The 22,748-nt window shown below is 38.6% G+C and overlaps 1 protein-coding gene across 4 annotated transcripts in view; it reads left to right on the top strand.

Moving 5' to 3' along the window:
* The first annotated feature begins 4,768 nt into the window (after positions 1-4,768).
* The window catches only part of LOC126470582 (DNA damage-regulated autophagy modulator protein 2), an 84,014-nt gene continuing 66,034 nt past the window's right edge, over positions 4,769-22,748 (top strand). For 3 of the 4 annotated variants that reach the window (XM_050098537.1, XM_050098540.1, XM_050098539.1), the window contains exons 1-3: positions 4,769-4,907; positions 5,327-5,411; positions 5,498-5,619. In XM_050098537.1, coding sequence (XP_049954494.1) covers positions 5,341-5,411; positions 5,498-5,619 — 193 coding nt within the window. In that variant the 5' untranslated portion in view covers positions 4,769-4,907; positions 5,327-5,340. Of the gene's footprint in view, positions 4,908-4,973; positions 5,188-5,326; positions 5,412-5,497; positions 5,620-22,748 lie in introns of those variants that run through there. The other variant, XM_050098538.1, reaches the window with a different exon arrangement.

Raw genomic sequence — 22,748 nt, 5'->3', positions numbered from 1 at the left:
ATCTACCCCGCCCACCAAATCATTCATGTATACAGAAAACAAAAGAGGTCGTTTCACCCTTCCCGGGACACTCCTGACCATGTCCTTGTCTCCTATGAACACTCGCGGTCGAGGACAACATACTGGGTTCTATTATTTAAGAAGTCTTCGAGACACTCACATATCTGCGCACTTATTCCATACGCTCGCACCTTCGTTAACAGCTTGCAATGGGGCACTGTGTCAAATGCTTTCCGGAAATCTAGAAATATGGAATCTGCTTGTTGACCTTCGCCCATAGTTCGCAGTACATCATGTGAGAAAAATGCTAGTTGGGTCTCGTACGAGCGATGTCTTCTGAAACCATGCTGATTCGTGGACATAAGCTTCTCTGTCTCAGGAAAGTTTATTGAACTGAGAATATGTCCAAGGATTCTGCAGCAAACAGAAGTTACTGATATTGGTCTGTAATTTTGCGAGTCTGTTCGTTTAACCCATCTTGTATACTGAAGTCACCTGCCGCCTTTTTCCAGTTGCTTGGCAGTTTATGCTGGGCGAGAGATTCGCAATAAATGCAAGCTAGGTGAGGAGCCAACTCCGTAGAGTACTCTTTGTAAAATCGAACTGGGATTCGATCTGGACCTGGTGATTTATTTACTTACAAATCTTTCAGTTGTTTCCCTATACCAGGGATGCTTATTACTATGTCATCCATATGGAAGTCTGTGAGATGGTCAAATGAGGTATGTTTGTACCATTCTGTGTGAACGATTTCTTGAACGTGACATTTAAAACCTCAGCTTTCAGTTTGCTATCTTCAACTGCCAACCCAGACTGGTCAACAAGGGATTGAATGGAAGCCCTACGCCCGCTTAGCGATTTTACATAAGACCAAAATTTCCTCGTGTTCTCTGCCAGATCTTTTGTTTAAGTGTGACGGTTGTAGTTGTATACTTCGGGCATTGATCTTTTCACAGACACACGAATCCCTACTAACCTTCTTTGCCGTCATTTATGCGTTCTCTTTTGAACCGCGAGTGTGACAGCCTCTGCTTCCTCAGTATCCTGTGAATTTCATTATTAAGCCATGTTGGGTCTTTTCCAGCCCTTATCCGCTTACTAGGCACCTAACTCTCCAGACCACGATTAAAATCTGCGTAAACTTTGTCCATAATTCCACTACAACCATGTTACTGGAACTAAGTGATGCCTGTATACTGTCTAAGTGAGACGCTAATAACTGCTTATCTGCTCGTCTGCCGGCCGGTGTGGCCGAGCGGTTCTAGGCGCTTCAGTCTGGAACCGCACGACCGCTACGATCGCAGGTTCGAATCCTGCCTCGGGCATGGATGTGTGTAATGTCCTTAGGTTAGTTAGGTTAAAGTAGTTCTAAGTTCTAGGGGACTGATGACCTCAGACGTTAAGTCCCATAGTGATCAGAGCCACTTTTTTATCTGCTGTTCTAGCAGAAACACTCTCCTAGCCTTCTTTACGGATTTATTAACTTTCGTAACCATTGCTGCTATAATGACATCATAATCGATAATCCTCTTTTCTATACTGACATTGTCGATACGGTCCGGCCTATTTGTAACAACAAGGATTAAGATGTTTCCATTGCGCGTGGGTTGCCCAGCTAGCTGCTCAAGACAGTTTTCAGAAAACGTACTCAAAAGCATTTCGCATGAGTGTCTGTCTGTACTCACCGCAATGAAACCATATATATCCCAGTATACTCTCGGTAGGTTAAAACCGCCTTCAACTAGTATTGAATGATGCGGGTTTTTAATCGCTATTGACCGCAGACTTTCTTTGAATGACTCTAGAACTGTCACAGCAGAATCGGGTGGCCGGTAAAAACATCCAACAGTTTCCGAGCCCTAGCTTTGACCAAAGTGCAAGCGTCTTCACCGCCTAACTACTGCCATATGATAGTGCATTCCTTCCACCAACTCAGCATAAACTGTAGCAGCGTTTTTCTCCTTCAACTGCGAGAAACAAATTACCGCACAATATTTTACTTTATCATTCGGTTATGCCGTTTTGTTTTAGGTCCTCTAGCAGCGTGCTACTGTTCATAGCGCAGGGATTCCAGTGCATACCATGACTGCAGACATATACCTGCAAAGAAACAAAAATGTCGTTCAGGATGGCAATGCATTCTGGGGAAGGGTAAGGAAGTGTTTGCGCATGGGGTCGATTCCTCGAAGTCGATAAGGTCATTATCCATATCACCGGTAACGCATTTATCAAGGTTCAGTAAGATTCCATACTTGACGAAATAGCAGAAGACTTATCAGAGAAGAACTTCGTGCTCTTCCGGTGAAGATGACACCATTACACGTCGTCAATACAGGCAAAACACGATTGACATTAACAATAATCCTTGGGAAACTCGGTACAGCATTGTCCACTCCATGCAACATATAGCGGAATTCAAACACTCCAAATGGTGTTGTAACAGCTGTTTATTGTATATTTTTAGGGACCAGTAGGATCTGGTTGTAGATCGTGGCGAGATTCAGGACGGAAAAAAATACGAAAATACGTAGAAATCTCCAGTGTGTCACTGTTGGCAGCGGTCGGGGATTGTCCAATTTGCCCCCCCCCCTCCCCCGAATCCCTCTCCTGTGCCAACCTCATCATCCCAGAGTAGCTCTTGCACCCATCGTCCTCAATTATTTGTTGAACCTATTCCAATCCCTGCCTTCCTCTATAGTTTTTACCCTGACAGTTATTCTCTGGTGTCTTAACGCATGTCCTATCATCCTGTCCCTTCTTCTTGTCAGTGTTTTCCATGCATTCCTCTCTTCACAGTTTCTGCAGAGAACCTCTTTATACCGTATCTTATTAGTCTACCTAATTTTCAACATTCTTCTGTAGCACCACATCTCAATCTCTTCTATTCTGCTCCGTTCCGGTTTTGCCTCTATTCACGATTTTCTACCATACACTGTTGTGCTACAAACGTACATTCTCAGCAATTTCTTCTTCAAACTGAGCTCTATCTTTGATATTAATAGACTTATTTTGAAACGTGTTTAGTCTCTATAATCGCGACACAATCGCTAACCACCTTGCAATGTCAATAACTTTTGTGACGGTAGTGCTGTGCCTGCCTGTACCACGGCATTGATTTCCACCTTGGCAATACGAAGCTTATAGGAAACAAGGGATTGCCGGCAATTCCCTTATGGTGCAATGTTCTATGTCTTTGACAGATACGCTGGACGTAAAATGAGCGAGAATTCAATTAAAATGTGTTTCAGCAATTGTACCCAAAAGGAAGGAAGATTAGAGTTTAACGTCATGTCGACGAAGCAGTCATTACAGATCGCATACATGTTTTCTTATGGGAAGTGCGAGGAAGGAAGTCGGCACTGTCTTTCCGAAAGGAATCTTTCTGGTATTTACTTGAAACGATTTAAGGAAACAAATGAGAACTTAAATCCGGATAGCATCTTTTCGAATGCAAATCCAGTGTCTTACCAATGTGGCACCTTGCTTAATGGTGGGAGCACTTTGCAAAAAAATTGTAGTCTGGGCAACCACATCTATAATATACCATGTTGAGAAAAAAAATGATTTGACTTTGAATCACAAAACTATTTTAAGTAAATTATCATTTATTGGAATTATTGCTGCAAAATACTCCAAATCAAATCGTTCTAGGATGTTTGGTGTCCATAATGGTTCCATCTCAGTCCAGTTGCTTTTCTAGTGTATATTAATGACCTACCATCACTTGCACTGTGAGATGCTAAATTTGTTTTATTTTAAATTACACAAATAATGCAATAAATAGCAAATACGTTTTTGGAAATGATACTGGTAAATTTCCATGGGTATAAGTAAATGCTTTTTAGCCATTGTCATCATACTTCGGAAGGATAATATATATATATATATATATATATATATATATATATATATATTTTTTTCAATAGATTTCCACCAAGGATATGCATAAATATAAGTACGTGGAGACAGAACAGGTCAACTGCGTCACATTGTTTTTTCTACAGTTTTATAGTCGATTCAGGTGAGAGGAGGCTACAGTAGTACACACTGAAACTTCAAAACAATTAATTACATACACTTGCCAGATGTAAGATAAATAAAAATTTAAGAAACTGACAGATCTTTTTATTTCACAAAGTCGCATGTTATCATGATTCGGAGAAGCTCTTCAAATCAAGGCAATACTTTCCGAGCCCAAAAAGTTCTCCAGAAACCAATTCAAACTACTGATTATCAGCTACAGACTACTCTTTCTCTGTATATTTATTTCTCAGTCATAAATGATATATTCTTTTTTCGACTAACAGCTCACTTGAATGGGAACATGAAAAATCTACACAAGTCACATAGTCTAGGCGCTTGCTTTGCCCCAGAAATGTGTCTTTTATTCAGCAACACATATTTTCAATAACTTTTCAACAGCTATAAGAATCATGTTTCTTCTGATATGTTCAATATCCGTCAACATCTGCTGATTATAGATAACATGAATGAACAAAAACATCTAATCTCATACACTTTTAATTCTCTTAGATGGGGTATTGCTTAAACTACTTTCCTTACAGTATCACGTCTTCCGTGTTTCCTGAAGATAGCGCACGAAAAAATTGTTAATTTCTATTGGTCTTGCACGTAAACAAGACTTTTCTGTGTGCACTTAACGTAATAACTCCCTGGTACATGCCATTTCTTGCAGTTAGTTGCTAATTTGATTTGTCACTGAAGCTACATCTCTGATGAGTCTTAGTATCTTTGATTTAAAGTTTTTCCTTGTTAGGTTTGTTGCAGTTGTTGTCAAACGTGTTTATTTTTATTGCTCGTATGGAGCTATGTGATAGAATTGTGATATTATATTTATAGGAACTTTTAATAGAAAACAGACTGAAAGTTTGTTTGACTGCCGAGACGTAAGTTCGAAACATTGTGACACTGTAATTATAATGAAAAGCTTTACTGCCGGTTTTATGAGAACGAAATTATTAGACACTCGTGTATTTCGAGAAGATTTCTGAGAATATTTCCAAAAGTCAACGCTTTTAACTTGTAGCCCCTGTCTGTGCCAATGACAGCACTGTCTCATATGGAAATGACGTTCATTTTTACGTCTGAATCGTGTGTTGACGTTGCCGGATATTACTTGCAGTTATTGATGGTTCACCTTATTTTTTGGTGCAGGTGATCCAAAATGTATGTTTAAACAAAGAAGTCACCCTGGCATTACTTCATGACGTCTTACGGTTTTAACAATCCCTCATAATGAATTATCTGTTCAATTATATTTCTTGGATGAGGAAGTTCTCTATGAGTGCATTTATTATGTTTACAGTGTTTGGTGTACAAATGGCGTTTGAACGACTGGATGTTTTGCCTTTGGCCGTCTTCATTCTTTTCCCAGCAACTTTTTTAGCGACGTATGTATTTGCCCCTTGCTTCTGATGATACACATCAACTGATATTAGCAAATAAATATCGGCATGTTTTTCTCTATTCTTTACAGTTATATTATAGCCGTTCTTCTTGGACATGTAGAGCCAGACTTTCCGTACATTAGTGATACAGGGACATATTCTCCAGAGAGCTGCATATTTGGCCAGCTGCTTAACGTTGGGACACTTCTATGTGAGTATGATAAGTTGTCACGGAATACTTCTCTAGATCATTGATAAATGCCAGTAACCGATTTCCTTGCTTTGTCTAAATTACACAACTCTGATTCTAATACTATCTGACTATCCACGTTAAAATCATCGATTAAAAGTTTTTGTGCTTTTCAAAGTAACTGTCATAAAATAGTGTTATCAGGATAAAAAGATATCGTCTTATTTTAAAATTGCCAACTTCTGTTCCATTCGTCAGTTTCATCACACTGCCATCTGTTTGTCAGTAAGCCTCATTTCCATCAGCACCATCTCTGGACATGAACATGTCCTGTGGATGGCATAAATCAGCTGCTGTGGCAACAAGTGAGCGTGGTTGAAGGAACAGATTAGCCGAAGGGTAATTCCATGTCAGTTCAAGGCAGTAAAGTAAGGTTTTCAAAATAACCATCACAGATTTCTTTAAAATTTGGTGTAAAGAGCGAGCCAGACAAGACAGACTACTAATTTGCGTTGGTCTATGACAATTGTGAAGAAAGTTACAGGTCTGAACTGTTTGGTAATTGTGCAAAATTTACACGCATCTGTCTCTACTATCTGGTTCTAATCCAGATACTGCAATGAAGCCATATCACTGAAAAGCTAACGAGCAGAGCTTTAGTTTGATATGCAACTTGGAAGGTTTCTGAGATTTTCACATTCAAGGTCAATAATCTTAACCTTTGATGTTGATTATCTCAAACACCCCCCTTCAGTTTTTTTAAGTTTAATATATTGCTCCAGTATGCGCTATAAATATGGTAAATATCAAGATGACACACCAAAGTTGTCTTGCCTAAAAATTAATTTCTTTGGCATCAGTACACTATCAAAATGGAGAAGGTAGCACACAAATATGAACTACAAATTATTAAAAGATACATTTCATAAATAATGTAGGACACATATGTTGTTTATATTATTGTAATTGTATTATGAATCATTTACCATGTAGTTTCTACGAAAAGACAATAAAAAATGTTAACATCTTGTTTCACAAGTCTCCTATAATTAAATTGTTAATGTTCACCAGATCTGATGGGGGGGGGGGGGGGGGAGAGTATATCCTTCCAGTTTGTACCACTGGATCCAGTCTTGCAAGATGGTCACATCTTTTGATAACACAAGTGTCTGGTATGGTAGGAATTAAAAATGATGGGGATGGTCCATGTGGATGCAAGAGGCTGATCTGTACTTCACTTGTTTCCTCATAAGATTGTAAGAGGTATGCAACCCCCTGTGACTACTACACAGAACAGCAACAAATCCCTGTATGTCTGTTGACAGCATTTCTTTTTGGACAGTGATCACTCACCCTTCGCTGGCCACTAACGTATTCAGCACTTATATATGGGTTCTATATGTTTGAAATATCTATACAATTCCTTAATATTGTGCAACTCTAGCTGCTTCTGCTTATGTACTCTACTTTCATTTTCTTTCACATACACATAGTCTTTCTTTCTGGCATCACACTGCTCCTCACATTATGATTATTCGAAAGTCATGTAGTTCAACAGTTTTTTCACAATACATCTTAGTGGGGTTTGGATGTGGTGTCACTGTTGTACCATGTTCTGCTACTAACTGTTTTGCGTCTCACACCTTGTAACCTGAAGCAGAAGAGTCTTCCATTGTTTTTCTTATACTCCATCTCATTGTAAGTACTGTCAAAATTTGTATTTTGTCACAAATACATACTGTCTTGTGAAACTTATCTTTCAGCTGGGCTATGATTTCTCTTTCTTCAATTTTTTCACACTTTTCTTTTTTCGGTTCTCCCACATATGTATGCTCCAATACTAAGGCAGACTTTCTCAGTTTTTGCTTAGAAGTATTTAAAAGATCCAGTGCCAGATACAACGATATTTCACCTACACTTAACATCTTCTGTGGAAGTACCTAGCACAGCTGATGTAACACCTGCGGGACACCATCTGACAATATATTAAGACACTTGTTTACCACCCACTCCTGAACACATCTCAAATTCTTCTGTAGTCTTGCATGACCCACTTCTTCAAATGGATGGCAACAGTTTTGACTTGAAATACATTTTTTTACAAAGTATTTCTAAACACTACTTCACAGTTCTGCAGTTTCTGTAAATAATCTACACCTATGGAAAAAGCTAATGATGACTGGTTTAAAATAGCGGCTGCTATTGTCTTCTGTTCTGAAATACCAAAGCGAAATAAATTTTTGTTCATGATGGCTTTGGTGCACTGACTTGATATTTACCATGTTTATAGTAACATACTGGGGCAGTACCTTTTTTTTTTTTTTTTTTTTTTTTTTTTTTTTTTTTTTTTTTTTTTATAAGACGGGTTGTTTTTCGATATTTGAGGTCAAGGCCAATGACCCTGAATGTGAAAATTCTTAGAAACCCACCAAGTCACATATCAGAGCAAAGCACTGCTCATTAGCTTTTCAGTGATAAAAGCTTTATACCTATAAATATCGTACAATTGCCAAACTTTGCAGAGATGTGACTTCGTTCACAATTTGTCACATACCTCTGCAGATTGGTGTTTTCTCACTTATCTGCATCACTGAGTGCAATACATCTGAAATAAATCTGATTGGGTCAGGTTGAATGCTATATTGAATTGGCATGGAAGTACTTTAAGTGTTCAATACTGCTTTGTCAACTCACAACTAAGCTGTCACCTTTCAGCGAAATAGACCTCAAGCTTCTCTAAAGATCAGTATGTCACCACTTCTAAGATTTCATATTAACATTCGATGGCTTTGCCAACTTGCAACTTAAAACACCTCATATGGACCCAAAAGAAATGTTGTCAGTGTTGTGTTCTCTCTTTGTTCGTGCATCACGTGCCCATTTCACGTAATCATTACCTTAAAAGGTGAAACCAGCATCCTGTGTTGATAGGTTCAGTTTACTCGGGAAACAGCTGAAGAAAATGAGGTTCACTGATGAATGAGCAGTAGTATGATGAGACAGAACAGTAAAATTCACACTGGAAAGGCGTACTTTTTAAACAGATACCTTATCTTATGGTTGCTAGTGAAGAATTCAGTTGCGTCTCATTGCTGTCTTAAACATGATAGCCAGATGATGAGTGTGTGTTTGTTTTCACATTGCTTTACTATGTGTTGTAAGCTGAGAAAATATAACTTAAATTTTAATATTTTATGAAAATGACATGTGACTTTTAATACTTGGGTCATAGTATGGGCAACAGCAGTATTGTTCTGGTAGTGTCCATGTTCAGTAAGCTGCCCCTCCAGCACCACCACCAGTTTCATTGGTATGCTGCACCCTGATGTGTCACCACCATTAAATATTAGAGTGTGCAATCAAGCCTCTGTTGCTTCTTTGCAGCCCACCGTGTGTTCTGGCAACAATGCCCATCTCCACATTCTTTGTGCCAAGCTGTCAAAAATTGCAAGTCATTTAAACATACAACAGCAACCAACATGGACTTTCAGACTATATATAAAAAAAATTATAAACCAGAAAGTAGAAAGTTATGGGAAAGGGAAATGTACCAACACCAGTACTGGAGTCTGTGGGCATTTTCAGGATTTTAAAAATTAAATTTGCCCTATTTCATTTGTCATTTCTACCACAGGTTACAGTGTCTGTCTGATTAATATTATCTGATATTTGCTGATTTCAGAGACAGTAATCATTATTGTAGCCTGAAGTCATTGACTGTATTACAAGAGTCATTAGACAACATTTTAGGTCACCACGTCAGTCCTCATAGCTATACAGATTTAGGCATTACAGTGATTTGCGTAAATTAGTGAAGGACACGACTGACTTCCTGCCCCTAATGATCTGATTATCAATAGCACATTATGCCCTGTTGTCTTCCTTCCAAAATCTGTTTACTGCTTCCTAATATCTCACAAATTTCTGGTTATTCATGCAATTCTTGCAGTAATTGGGTTATTCGATATGTTTAGTGTAGTCATGTAAAAAATGATGTATTATGTTTCAGATTTCTTGTGGATGAACAGTACAAAACAATTCACATGCTGTCTTTCCACTGATGACTCTTCAGTTACATAAAATTTCATTTGTTTGCATTGCAGTGTTCACTGGATCTTGCAAGTTTCTGTCCTCTTGGGTAATGCACTCCTTTGAACAGGATTCTGTGCAGTTTCAGTGGGAAATTTCAAGTAGTTTATGTTTTTAAAAAGAAATGTTTGCGGAACTAGCTAAATGTAGTTCTCCTATTTGTATTTCCTTTATGACAGCAAAACTGTTTTATTTAGCCATTTGCATATCATCTTCCATTGCAATATTACCATTCTGCTTTGACCAGTGATGTCACCGTAAGCACAGATTAGGTTGTAAGGCTGAAGTTTGGTTGTAGCTTTGGGAGGGCAACAAATGTGTCATTACAATAGCACATCCCGTGGTTACATCTACAGTCTCAATAAAAACCTCTATTGTCCCACTGTTCTCTAATTTTTCTAGTGGTTAATTTATTTGGAGGTGTTAATAACAAAAGCAGCCTTGCCCAAAACCCTCTATTCCTGTGGAGGTCTCATCAGTCATGTGGCTTCTGTGTAGGTAATTCGTACAGGTTGTTAGTGACATCATCCATTGGTCACTACTTGAATCTCATATCTCCATGTTGTTGATCCCAAATTTCTGTTTTGTTTCACAGCAGATTTTGATCTGTAGTCATAGCTATAAAGTTCCTGTATTGGTGTTTCGTGGTGTTAGCCTGGGGTAATGCTAACTATGAGTGCATTTTTTGTAGAATGTACTGTATGTCTGAAAATATGGAAGTGTCCAATTCCACCCGTCTGCTTTGACCCATGACGTCACAAATATAGCGGAAACGACCATCCACTACGACTGTAATATGGCACCTGTGACGTCATTACGTAAACATGAAAATACATCGAAAAATTGACACGCACACACCTTCCACAAAAAACCTAATCAAACAAACGAGACAAGCATGGGATACTGGGGGGTTTTGGCTGGGGACAAACTAAATATAAACAAATTTAGACACACACCACCATACCAAAAAACACAAAATGACAAAAAAGAAAAAAAAAAACTGACAACACAAAACTCCCCAAATTCTACTAAACACAATGTCCTCTGGAATCAGACACTTCCTTTGACCTATATAGCTCAACAGCAGCTCCCAATACCACAACACCCACAGCTACAACCACCCATTGGAATCGAATACTTCCCGTCACCTATATAGGTCAGCAGCAGCTCCCGATACCAAACCACCCACAACAACGACCACACCTTTGAATTGAACAGTTCGCTTCACCTACGTACGTCAACAGTGGCTCCCGAAACCAAAACACCCACAGATACAACCACACATTGGAATCGAAAACTTCCCTTCAACTACATACCTACAAACCAACACATGATACCAAATCAGCAATACCATATATATATATATATATATATATATATATATATATATATATATATATATATAGACACACACACACACACACACCCTGAACCCAAAAATACCCACCCTCAATTACACACAACAATTCAACAAAAACTGCAACAAAATAGATCCTCCACAACTAAATCACAAATCAACATCCCCCCCTCCTCACACACACAAACACTCTCACCTCCCCCCCCTGTCCCCCCCCCTCCACACAGACCACCCTAACCAACCACCTTTGGCCTGTATACCTTACTGATAGGCCTTAAAAAAAAAACGAAAAAAACAATGGCCCTCAGGAATGCTCTTCCACCAACAGTACTCATCTAAATGGGGCCGAAGAACTGACTTAACAGCCCTCCACATCCCCCCCCCCCCCCTTTATGGCATTTGTACAACCCCCTGTCTCATAATTTTTAAACTCTAAAACTATGGTTCGCTACTAAATGATTGTACACCCTCTCACCCAACCCCATACAATAAGAAAAATCATCAGAAACTAAAATAGAAACCGGTTATATAAACTCCTCAATTAACCCAACTAATTCCTTCTTAGTCCACCCCTCCAAAACCCTAAAAACACATTCCCAACACCTATCCCCCTATACAACGGCCCACCACACCCAGATGCCAACCACAAACTTACCCCTCCCACACTTCCTTTTCCCAAACTGCAAATCGTCCACCTCCACCACAACCCCAGGCCCACCCAACTTACCCCTGTACTTAATAAACTCCAAACACACTTCACGACAAAACGAAAACCAGTCAAGCACACTCCTCTCACTCACACCAGTCTCATGTGCACAAAAACTGTGAGAGGATTTATAACAAAAGTAGTACATCAACAACACAATTTCGCGCATGCGCAACGGAGACTTCTGGAACTAGGAAACGCGACGTATGGAGTGCCGTAGGTTATCCCTATGACACCGCCACATATAATGTCCCTGGTCCAAGATGCCGGAACTTTTGCTAATTTCATGTCATGACCACAAACAGCACACTTCACGACCTCCGCCAACAAGCCAAACAGCTGCAGAAACTTAATCAGCTCCATCAGACTCGCCCCCATCTCAGCATGCAAACCCACACTGTTAATTTTGTCAGTCGTATCCATACCTAACAACAGCATCAACAAATTAATTTACTTAAATTAACACATGACCTACAGCGAACAGCACTACAATAACTTTTACACAACAAACACTAAATCGTTAACTCACTGAAAACAATTCCTCTCTATACACAGCCAAAACCAGAACCACCCAGAACATGTGGTAACACCAAACTGAACCCAATACACCACACAACATGAAATCCCTATACATACCGCCAGAGGTCACTATGAACAGCAGCACAACAACATCTACAAACTCGCCACACTCACAAACCAAACTCTGCGCTGTCATGACGTCACACCCCTCAACAGCCTTACGCCATGGGTCAAAGTCGACAGGTGGGATCGGACACTTCTGTTGACCCGTACGTCTTACATTCTGTAATAGTTGAATGTGTGATTCATTGATAACATGCTGTAAAATCCAATCGAAATAAGTATTATATTTCTCTGAGTCTTCTGCTGTGAACGCCAACTGAATACTAATTGAACATACTGTACTATATGTAAATATTGTCTTCTGAGTATGAAGTTTCATTGTATATTAATGTCTTTTAATCAGTTCCATGCTCCTTGTGACTGTTTTGGGATTCAGATTTGCCTGCCCTCTTATCATGTCATCAGTTAGACAGGTGATAATAGTTTTACTATACTGTATGTCATTCCAAGTTTGGGATCTTAGGATAAAATTATTCTAGATATACTAAAGCGTTCATAAAATGAAACATAAGTGATATTTTGACTCACTTATACTGAAACAGACATTCAGTGGAAAGTCATGTAAGATGATAGTATGTTTCAATTAAAACTTCCAGCCTGAGAGACTGTGGGTGATACTTAAAACCATTCCCTGATGTTGTGTCAGCGACACTGAGAGACAAAATTTCATGGAATACTTTCAGGTATCAGACACAGACTCTTAGCCCAGAAGTTTTAACTAAAATAAATACTAATTGTGAAAGTCCACATTGTAAGACAGCAATTTTGTTGTTTGGCTTTGGATTAATTTCATTACACAAATGATATAGTGAAGTAGTAAGTGAATGGTTTACAGTCTGATTACACATGTTAAGAAATCTAGCATTCACAAGAAATGACATAATGTGACCCACACATAGTTCCTCAGATGAAAACCAGACACCAATAAACAGAATACAGTGTGTAAATACCATCTAAAATACAAGAATAATAAAGCTGACAACCAGAAATCATAGATAAGACTTGAAAAATAATTTGAAAAAAAAAATTCTTTTATTTTTTAATTACGAAATGTTCTACAAGTTAGTGTGCAAATGTGTTCTGTTGCCAATGATACCCAGGCAATTTTGTACCTACACATAATAAGAAGCGTGTAATGTAAAAGCTGGTTGCTATTCATCTTTGGTTCCTGCACAGTATTAAAGATATTTAATCTTGAACAGGTCACAGAGACTTGGACATTGCACCCAGTTTCCAAAATTGTGCCCATTGCCAATAACACGAACAGTGGAGTACTAGATGTATTCAGATGTGATTAATCTAATGTGGATTCAGAGAACATAGTTTTGGAGGAACAAATCCTCCACATCTAATAAAAACATTTATATTCATTCAGAGAAAGTTACTTACCAGCCAATGCATGGTAACTGGGGGAAAACTGGATAAGATGAGGTGACTGTTACATATGTTCCTGTTATCCAGATTGTTCTTGGTACTGACACTGTGTAAATACAGTAATTTGCATGTTAACATGCATTCATTGTATATCCATAGGGGATTTTTTGTCTGTTGTACACAGTGTAATGATCTCCTTGGAGACAGACCACTGCCCTGCCAAACACTGGTTTTGATCAGAAATGGTTTTGACATCTCACCCATGAACTTTACTTTGGAGGTTGTGTTGGTGACTGTTTGTTTGATGAGATTTAGAGCTTTGGGCTAGAGTCCCTGTTCTTCAAGGATAATGGAAAGGGATTTCTGATCAACTGAGTCATACACCTTCGGGAAGTCTACAAAGGAGCATAAAATCAGGTTTTTCCTGAGTGCTTTGTATTTTAATGTTGTTTTTAAATTGAAGATGTGCTCTGTATGATTTCGATCAGTGTGGAAGCTAGCTAAATATTCACCAGTTTTGTGGTTGAGTTGCTTGTGAACTCTTTGGAGGAGGCATCCTGACAGTGTTTTGTATGTAACTTGTGGAAATGAGGTTTGTTAATAGTTATTTAAATCTGTTGTGTTGCCTTTTTGCATAGCAGGTGAATTAGGATGCATTTCCAATGTTTGGAAAGTTTTTCTGTCTGTCTAATCTCTGTCATGATTTGTGCAGATCTTTGAGATTTTTCAATAGTTCTGCACTGTTACCATCTTCTCCGAGAGCTCTGTTATTTTTTTGTTTTAGGATATGCCCATGAATCTTTTCTTGTAAAGAAGAGAGGGATTCAGTGTGGGTGTAAGTGGAGATTTCGTCACAGAATCTTACAGGTTTTTGGGGCAAAAGTCCTACAGAAATCTCGTGTGTTGTATTTGCAAAAATCATCTTTGATGGCATCCAGTTGTTCCATGATTTATTTTCTCTTGGTTTGTTTAGTGGTTTTTGTCACATTCATGATTTCATAGATGTGTTTTCTTACTCTTATACTTAAGAGAAGCTTGTCTGTGTTCTTCCACTGCTTTTTTTATGTTCTGAACTTCACCAGGGGTATCTGGAGTCCATCTTAAGTGGGATTAATTCTTTTACCTTTTATATGATTTTGGTGTGGTACTTTTGCCAGGTGTTTGCATGTTCTTTTTTCATAATTTATTAATAAAGTTGGTTTATCCAATTTTGCTTGTATTGAATTTTTGTAGCTATGCTTTTCCGTAGCATATTTTCTTTGAGGCAAATTCCAATTTGATTCTCGTTAAATAGTGGCCTGAGTCGATGTTCACCGCCCTGCAGACTTTGATCGTTGTCAATTTTGCTGTGTAGAAAGTAGGAAAAGTTTTCCTGTAGGAGGTAGGAAATGCTTACGTGATTGATCTTACATCTTACATTCACCAATTCCTTGTATGGAGGGTCTCAAATTCTTTGTTTTTGCAGAACTTTTCTCAAAGGTGTTGACATGATATTTAAGCCTTTGTTGGCATAGTTTGACAAATCTTGTGCCATTTTTGTCCATGAATCTGTGAGCTGGATATTGGCCTACAGTTTCCTGTTATTCTGTTTCATTGCCGATTTGGGTATGTAAGTCACCCAGCAGAATCTTCACATCTTTTGTAGTGGTTTTTGCTGTGAGTTTCTTAAATTTGGCCCAGAAAATTTTCAATGTCATGTGGGTTTTTTCTGTAGTTTGTTAGTGGATGCAGGGACATTGATTAATATGTAATTTTGTTGGCACATTGTACGCACAGGTTCTTGAGGCAATTGTTCATGGGAGGGACTTCTTTGATTCAGTTGATTATAATTTTGTGTATCACAAAGGCAATGCCCAGAAGCAGAGTGCCATTAGTCATTTTTCTGTTTTATTCTTGAAGATCTAGTAGTTACCATAGTCTGTTGTGTCTTCATCGGTGAATAATGTTTCTTCGAGAGTTTGTATCAGGATTTTTTGTCGATCTGGCTCTGAGACTAGGGTGTGTAATTGTCCACGTGGAGTTAGTGTGGTGATGTTGAAGGTACCTATGTATGTTTGAATTCTAGGTGACAGTGTGTTAGAGAATTCTGACTTTCTCTGTATCTAAATTACCCGGGTCCCCCTGAATCTGAGTGCACAGTTGCCGTCTGTCGATGTGAGGAAGTGATCTAAATGATATCATTAAAAAGAAAAATACTTGGTGTGTAGTTGGTAGAAAACAGGATCTGCTGCCAGTCAGCAACCTCACATGCATTTCCCAACTTCCTCCAAATCACTTTCAGACTAGCTTGAGGTCTCAAAGTTTGTTACTTGTATATTTATGAGAACATCTAAAATCATAAAGAAATTTTGACACAAAGTATGTTGTATAAAAACATTAAAAATTTTGATTACTGAATCATTAGTAACTCCAAAATGTAAATCTATTTCAAGTAACTGGATGTAATTATATTCAGAAGTAATGTGTAAAAAAGACTTCTGCTTGTTGTCATTAGAAAGAGAGTGTTTAGAAAATGAGTGAGTTCCAGTGGGGCACGATTGTAGAGGTCAATAAGCTTGCACATTCAATCATAGAATTTTACTCAGGTCTGTTGTGATTCATGTTTCTGTGAAGTTGATATCATTAAAGCATTAGTAAGTTAAATGTTCCCGTGGTAGGCCAAATGCAGGAACTGCCAAGGACTCTGAACTTGGAAGTATTCTCTACTAACAAAATATCTGGGAACCTCATCATCTGTTGCAAAGGAAAATGCAAAATATCTTTCCCAGTAGTAGTAGACAATGAGTCATAACTCAAAGCCTAAGTTGTGGTGAAAATGAATAAATATGGAAACAATTGCCAAAAGAGTTTTTTTCCCCTTCTATGACATAGTTTAAGAGCATAAAATCCATTTTAGTCTGAGCTACAACTTCAAGAGACAGCAAAGACCCTTGTGATGTAGCCTTGTGATTCCTAGGTTTCTGCAACTACTAGACAGCTGGCAATGTCTGAAAATCTGATAGGTGATCTTCACACAGTTTCCCTCTGTGCTTAAAAACTTGTGTATGCCACAGTGCTATTTCATACACATCCTTCAGAAACAAATTATATGCCAATTTATTTCCCATGTTCAAATTCCTTTTTCTAATGCTTCATGTGAGCATTCCATGCACGAAAATTTACCTGTTTTACACTTTGGTCAGATTGTGCCTTAGTGACATCATTTCTTCCAAACCTATTGCATGCCCCCTGGTTGCTTCTCTTTTCTCAATAATGTCTGCAGAGAGACTCATTCATCCTAAAATGTTGAGTCCCTAGATTTGGCATTTGACTTTCACCAATTCACAATTACTTTTTTTTATATAACAAATATGTGATGTTATTTGGTGATTTTTAGCAATAATTACACTTGCATTGTCAGGTCACGGGCAAACGGTATAGTCCTCATGACATACTTTCAATGTGATGTGATTTCTAAGTTTCTTCATAGCTTGATTGATTGATGGCATGCTTTAGGGTTAGAATATTTTGATAACTGACTGAATTGCCTTCAGGTGCTTCTGCATGGACTCAAACCAGAATATAAGGTATTGTTGGTATTGTACCCCTGTTCATAACAGTTTGACTCCCAGTCCCCTGTGTCCTTTGATACACATTTTTCCTTTAGTGGTGCCTTTATCCATACAATGCATATCTTCTTGGCGTTTTCCGCCTCTGACAGATGCAGTGACTGGAAAGATCTTAATACACTGGGTGCTGGGTCATAACCCTTACTTAAATTGAAAACTATATCCTTGTGTATAAGCTTTTCTGACTTTCATTTCAATAGATACCATAACTGCATTGCACCAGAAACTTGTAACTTTCACCATGGTACTGGTTTTGGTGTATCTCATGTCATGGTAACATTACCATCATTGTTCAACAGCAGCAGACGTGCTTGACTGTTTCAGTAGATTGTGTCCTTATCATACACTATTCTGATGGTCTGTCCTGCAAGTGAAATGTTACATTTGCACAAAATGCTGATGTACACTGTTTTCAGGGATCTAAATTGTCTTTAACAGTGCAGAGCAAACATTTTACCTTTATTTGTGGTAGTGAACTGTGCTTTGCATGCCATGTTTTCAAAGGAATCTACCAATTTTTCCAGTGAAGTGGCCAGTACAATGCAGGAAAGTGCTCCTTGGGTTTTCATTACGAATTTTCATGCTCTTCCACAAGTATTGTTGATTTTTTTCTGCAATAATTTGAGGCACAGTCACTAGACACCTCTAAATACAAGCCACTGTATTTCTGTTGATACTTTGATAATACTATTGTGTATGGCGGGGTTGCAAAGAACCAATTCTGTGCAGCAGGTACCAAGTTTCTGGGACATATAATTAAGGAGTCTGTTGAAATACGGATGTCTGAAATATTATTAATGGGAGTGGGGGTTTCAGTCTAAGCAAGTCTTGGATTCAGGCCATCAGTTTATTAAAATTTTGCTGCTCATCCCATCCATCAGAGCTGGAAAACACCAAAGAGTACAGTAAAACAGACATGTATTAAAGGATATAACATACCCCAATTGTCAGACGGCTATAACTAGGTACTGAGACCTTCAGTAGTTCACAGTTTTGTTGGAGGTCAGGCAATGAGCACATGTAGGATCACTTGAATTAGAGGGCTATATTGCTCATTGGGTAAACACACCATCAAACTTGGCATGTTCAGTGCTATATATGGAAACAGCTGTATAGAATACTCTAACTTGTATTAATTGTTGTTATGCACTAGTATAATATGTGACAGAAGAATTCACAGATTTGAAAGTGTTAGGAATGAGTGATACTGGTTAGAAAAAATTCACAGGTTTGTATTTTTGGAGATCGGAATACTCAGTGTTTGTTTTACAATTTCTAATTTCTGTGTGAACGTGTTGTAGCCAACATTTACTCCATATTTAAAGTACTTTTCACATCTTAAGCTTCCAATGTGTATTTTGGTTCATACTATGTATGTACAGTGTACAGAAACTATGGAAAATTCAGAGGGGGTGGGGGTGTCAGCATTCTATAACCGTTACCAACTGTTGTGTTCGTATTACTGCGTTTATATGTCAATGTTATGAAGCCGATACAGCTAAGGAGCTTGTGAAAATACTCAGTTAGATGATAAAAGACTGAAACTATGTACTTTTATTACTGATTGCTGGGAAACTGAGCCTCATTTAGTTTTTGTTTGTTAAAAGCATTATTGTTCCACTGACTCATTTCTCCTTCTGTGTGCATGTATGTAGAAGTGCATCTGCATGACAGGAGTATTACTTACAATGCTCTCCTTATCTTTTGTTGGCTCTTTAGCTTCTCTTTCCTGCATTTTCATTTCGGTTGTCCGTACTTCGCTCGCAGAAATGACAATGATCCTGGTGCTAACAGATGTCAGAATAACAAAGATGGAATATGCCTTATACATCTACTCCATGTGACTCATGATCTAGCTGTGCTACACATTAATTGCAATCAGTTGCTGTTCTCCCATACATTAAATTAACTCCCGTGTGTTTTTGAGGTGTTTTCTTGAAAATTGTGCTTAATAGTACTTGACAGATTTTGTAGAAAATTCTGCACGTAATCATGATTTTTTTTTAAAGAACATGTATTGTCACCATTTTCGGTTTTCGTAGAATCATTTTTGATCCTCAGGTTGTAAGTTTACTCCTTAAAAGTTTGTCATTAATGAGCCATGTACTAAAAATATTTCTCCAAGCTAGATTATTTTTTTAAGTTTGTATGTTTTCGGGTACTTACTAATAATATACTTCTTTCACATCATGTGTAGTATTGTCGAAGATTAAACCACATATGTCTTGTATTATATCTTTCAAGTAGATCAGAATATTTTTAAAAAAAGATATTGTTGCCGTGTGCAAACTGTATTTTAGAAAGTCTTCAAATGATATTCCAAGTTGAAATAAACACTTTAGTTATTTTTTGATAAAACAAATGTAACTTGTTATTACTCTAGGCAACATTCCCTTACAGTTTAATTACATTCACAAATTTATTTCTGTTATACTATAATGTGATGTGTGTAAAATGCATCTGATACTTGCCTGTTTGCTTGTTTCAGATTTACATTTCCAAAAGTCACATTAAAGCTGTGTTTAAAGATCATGTCAATGTTGTATCGATTGTGCATGAACTGCAGTTTGTAAGACAGTGTGTTAAGTTATTTGGTTGAGTGTTCTGCATGAATTTTGTGAGCTGACATGGAGTCCTTGTTTTGTTGTTTATGTACTATACTCTACAATAAAACATACTTCTTGAAGTGCAGTACTTTATGAAGTTTTGTCCACAACACAGCTTTTGGAGTATTGCCTCTTATTTTATTTTATTATTTTTTCTTGAATTCTGAGTGGTACATAATTTGCATGTCATGTTATTTCAAATGGTCTGCATTGTAGACTGGTTGTGAAGTAAATAACGATTTGTGGAGACTTGTGTTGCAATTAAATACGGAATGGGTGGGATATTGTCCCTACTGTTGTTGGCTGAGAGAGCAGCTTAATTACCAGTGTTAAGTGTTACTACTGCGATTCAGCGTAATCTAATTTATGTGCCCCCAAAATAGACATCATATATCCATTTTCATATAAATTATTCTGACAGTTTCTAAGAACTTCTTTTTACCACATGGGAGCTATGATCTGATGTTATTTTTTAGTTTGTCAGTAATGTAGAGGTCAGTCTTCACCAGTCTTGAGTTTCCTCCCTTAATTGCAAGTAACAGCCTTATATGCCTGACTGTCGGTGTGCACCCTTTAGTGATGAATTTACCATACAAATAATGTGAAATGTACCTACAGTTTTATATTTACTACACACATCAAAAAAAGTTTTGCATCACCTCGGTTCTAAGAGTTCTGGAGCCTGTACAGAAAACTGGAATAGAGATCAACATAAACATCATTTCCGCCCTTTTTGTTGCTCATGAAAACCACACATTGCATGTTGTACCATCATACAGCTAGACCTTCAGAGGTGGTGGTCCAGATTGCTGTACACACTGGTACCTCTAATACCCAGTAGCATGTCCTCTTTCATTGATGCATGCCTGTATTCATTGTGGCATACTATCCACAAGTATATCAAGGCACTGGTGGCCCATATTGTCCCACTCCTCAATGGCGATTCGGTGTAGATCCCTCAGTGGTTGGTGGGTCACGTCGTCCATGAACAGCCCTTCTATCCCAGGCATGTCGATAGGGTTCATGTCTGGAGAACATGCTGGCCACTCTAGTGTAGCGATGTCATTGTCCTGAAGGAAGCACATTCACAAGATGTGCACGATGGGGGCGCAGATTGTAATCCACGAAGATGAATACCTCACCAATATGCTGCCGATATGGTTGAACTATCAGTCGGAGGATGGCATTCACGTATCGTACAGCCGTTACAGCGCCTTCCATGGCCACCAGCAGCATACATTGGCCGCACATAATGCCACCCAAAAACAGCAGGGAACCTCCACCTTGCTGCACTTGCTGGACAGTGTTGAAGGCATTTGCAACACTCATCGGTGAAGAGAACATGTTGCCAAACCTGAGCGGTCCATTCAGTATGTTGTGGGGCCTATGTGTACCGCACTGCATGGTGTCGTGGTTGCAAAGATGGACCTCGCCATGGACGTTGGGAGTGAAGTTGCGCATCATGCCGCCTATTGTGCACAGTTTGAGTCATAACACGATGTCCTGTGGCTGCACGAAAAGCATTATTCAACATGGTGGCATTGCTGTCAGGGTTCCTCTGAGCCATAATCCATAGGTAGCGGTCATCCACTGCAGTATTAGCCCTTAGGCGGCCTGAGCGAGGCATGTCATTGACAGTTCTTGTCTCTCTGTACCTCCTCCATGTCTGAAAAACATCGCTTTGGTTCATTCCGAGACTCCTAGACACGTGCCTTGTTGAGAGCCCTTCCTGGCACAAAGTAACAATGTGGACACGATTGAACCGTGGTATTGACCATCAAGGCACAGTTGAACTACAGACAACATGAGCTGTGTACCTCCTTCCTGGTGGAATGACTAGAACTGATGGGCTGTCGGACCCCCTTCGTCTAATAGGTGCTGCTCATGCATGGTTCTTTACATCTTTGGGCATGTTTTGTGACATCTCTGAACAGTCAAAGGGACTGTGTCTGTGATACAGTATCCACAGTCAATGTCTGTCTTCAGGAGTTCTGGGAACCAGGATGATGCAAAACTTTTTTTGATGTGTGTATAAGTGACCTTACTTCATATCGAAATTAAGGTATTATGTTAGGCAGTTACTTAATTTGTTGTTGTTGTTAAATATACAGATGTGAGTCAGTAATTCCTACCCACCATCTTTTACACATTTCAATAATAGAAATTCTTTTATGGAATAAAAACAACTTTAATGTGGACTAATGAATGTCATTTCTCTTTCTGGCATTAAAATTATGTGCAGTTATCTGCAACAAACTTCATGATGGAATAAATATACTTTGAAGTCAGAATGTCCAACTCCTAAAACAGATGTCTACAAGATGGTTGTGGGTGGGCACCACATATAATTCTCACAGTACGTTTTTACACAATGAAGACTTTCTTTCTTAAAGATGAGTTACCTCAGAACGTTTATCCCGTATGGCATTACTGACTGAAAGTACACTACGTGATCAAAAGTATCCGAACACCCCCAAAACACGTTTTTCATATTAGGTACATTGTGCTGCCACCTACTGCCAGGTACTTCATATCAGTGACCTCAGTAGTCGTTAGACATTGTGAGAGAGCAAAATGGGGTGCTCCGCAGAACTCACGAACTTCCAAAGTGGTCGGGTGAATGGGTGTCACTTCTGTCATACGTCTGTATGTGAGATTTCCACACTCCTGAACATCCCAATGTCCACTGTTTCTGATGTGATATTGAATGGAAACATGAAGGGACACATACAGCACAAAAGTGTACAGCCCAACCTCGTCTGTTGACT

The sequence above is a fragment of the Schistocerca serialis genome, chromosome 3, assembly GCF_023864345.2.
Source record: "Schistocerca serialis cubense isolate TAMUIC-IGC-003099 chromosome 3, iqSchSeri2.2, whole genome shotgun sequence".
NCBI classification, from domain to species: Eukaryota; Metazoa; Arthropoda; class Insecta; order Orthoptera; family Acrididae; genus Schistocerca; species Schistocerca serialis.
This window is presented reverse-complemented; position numbering and strand designations above follow the sequence as displayed.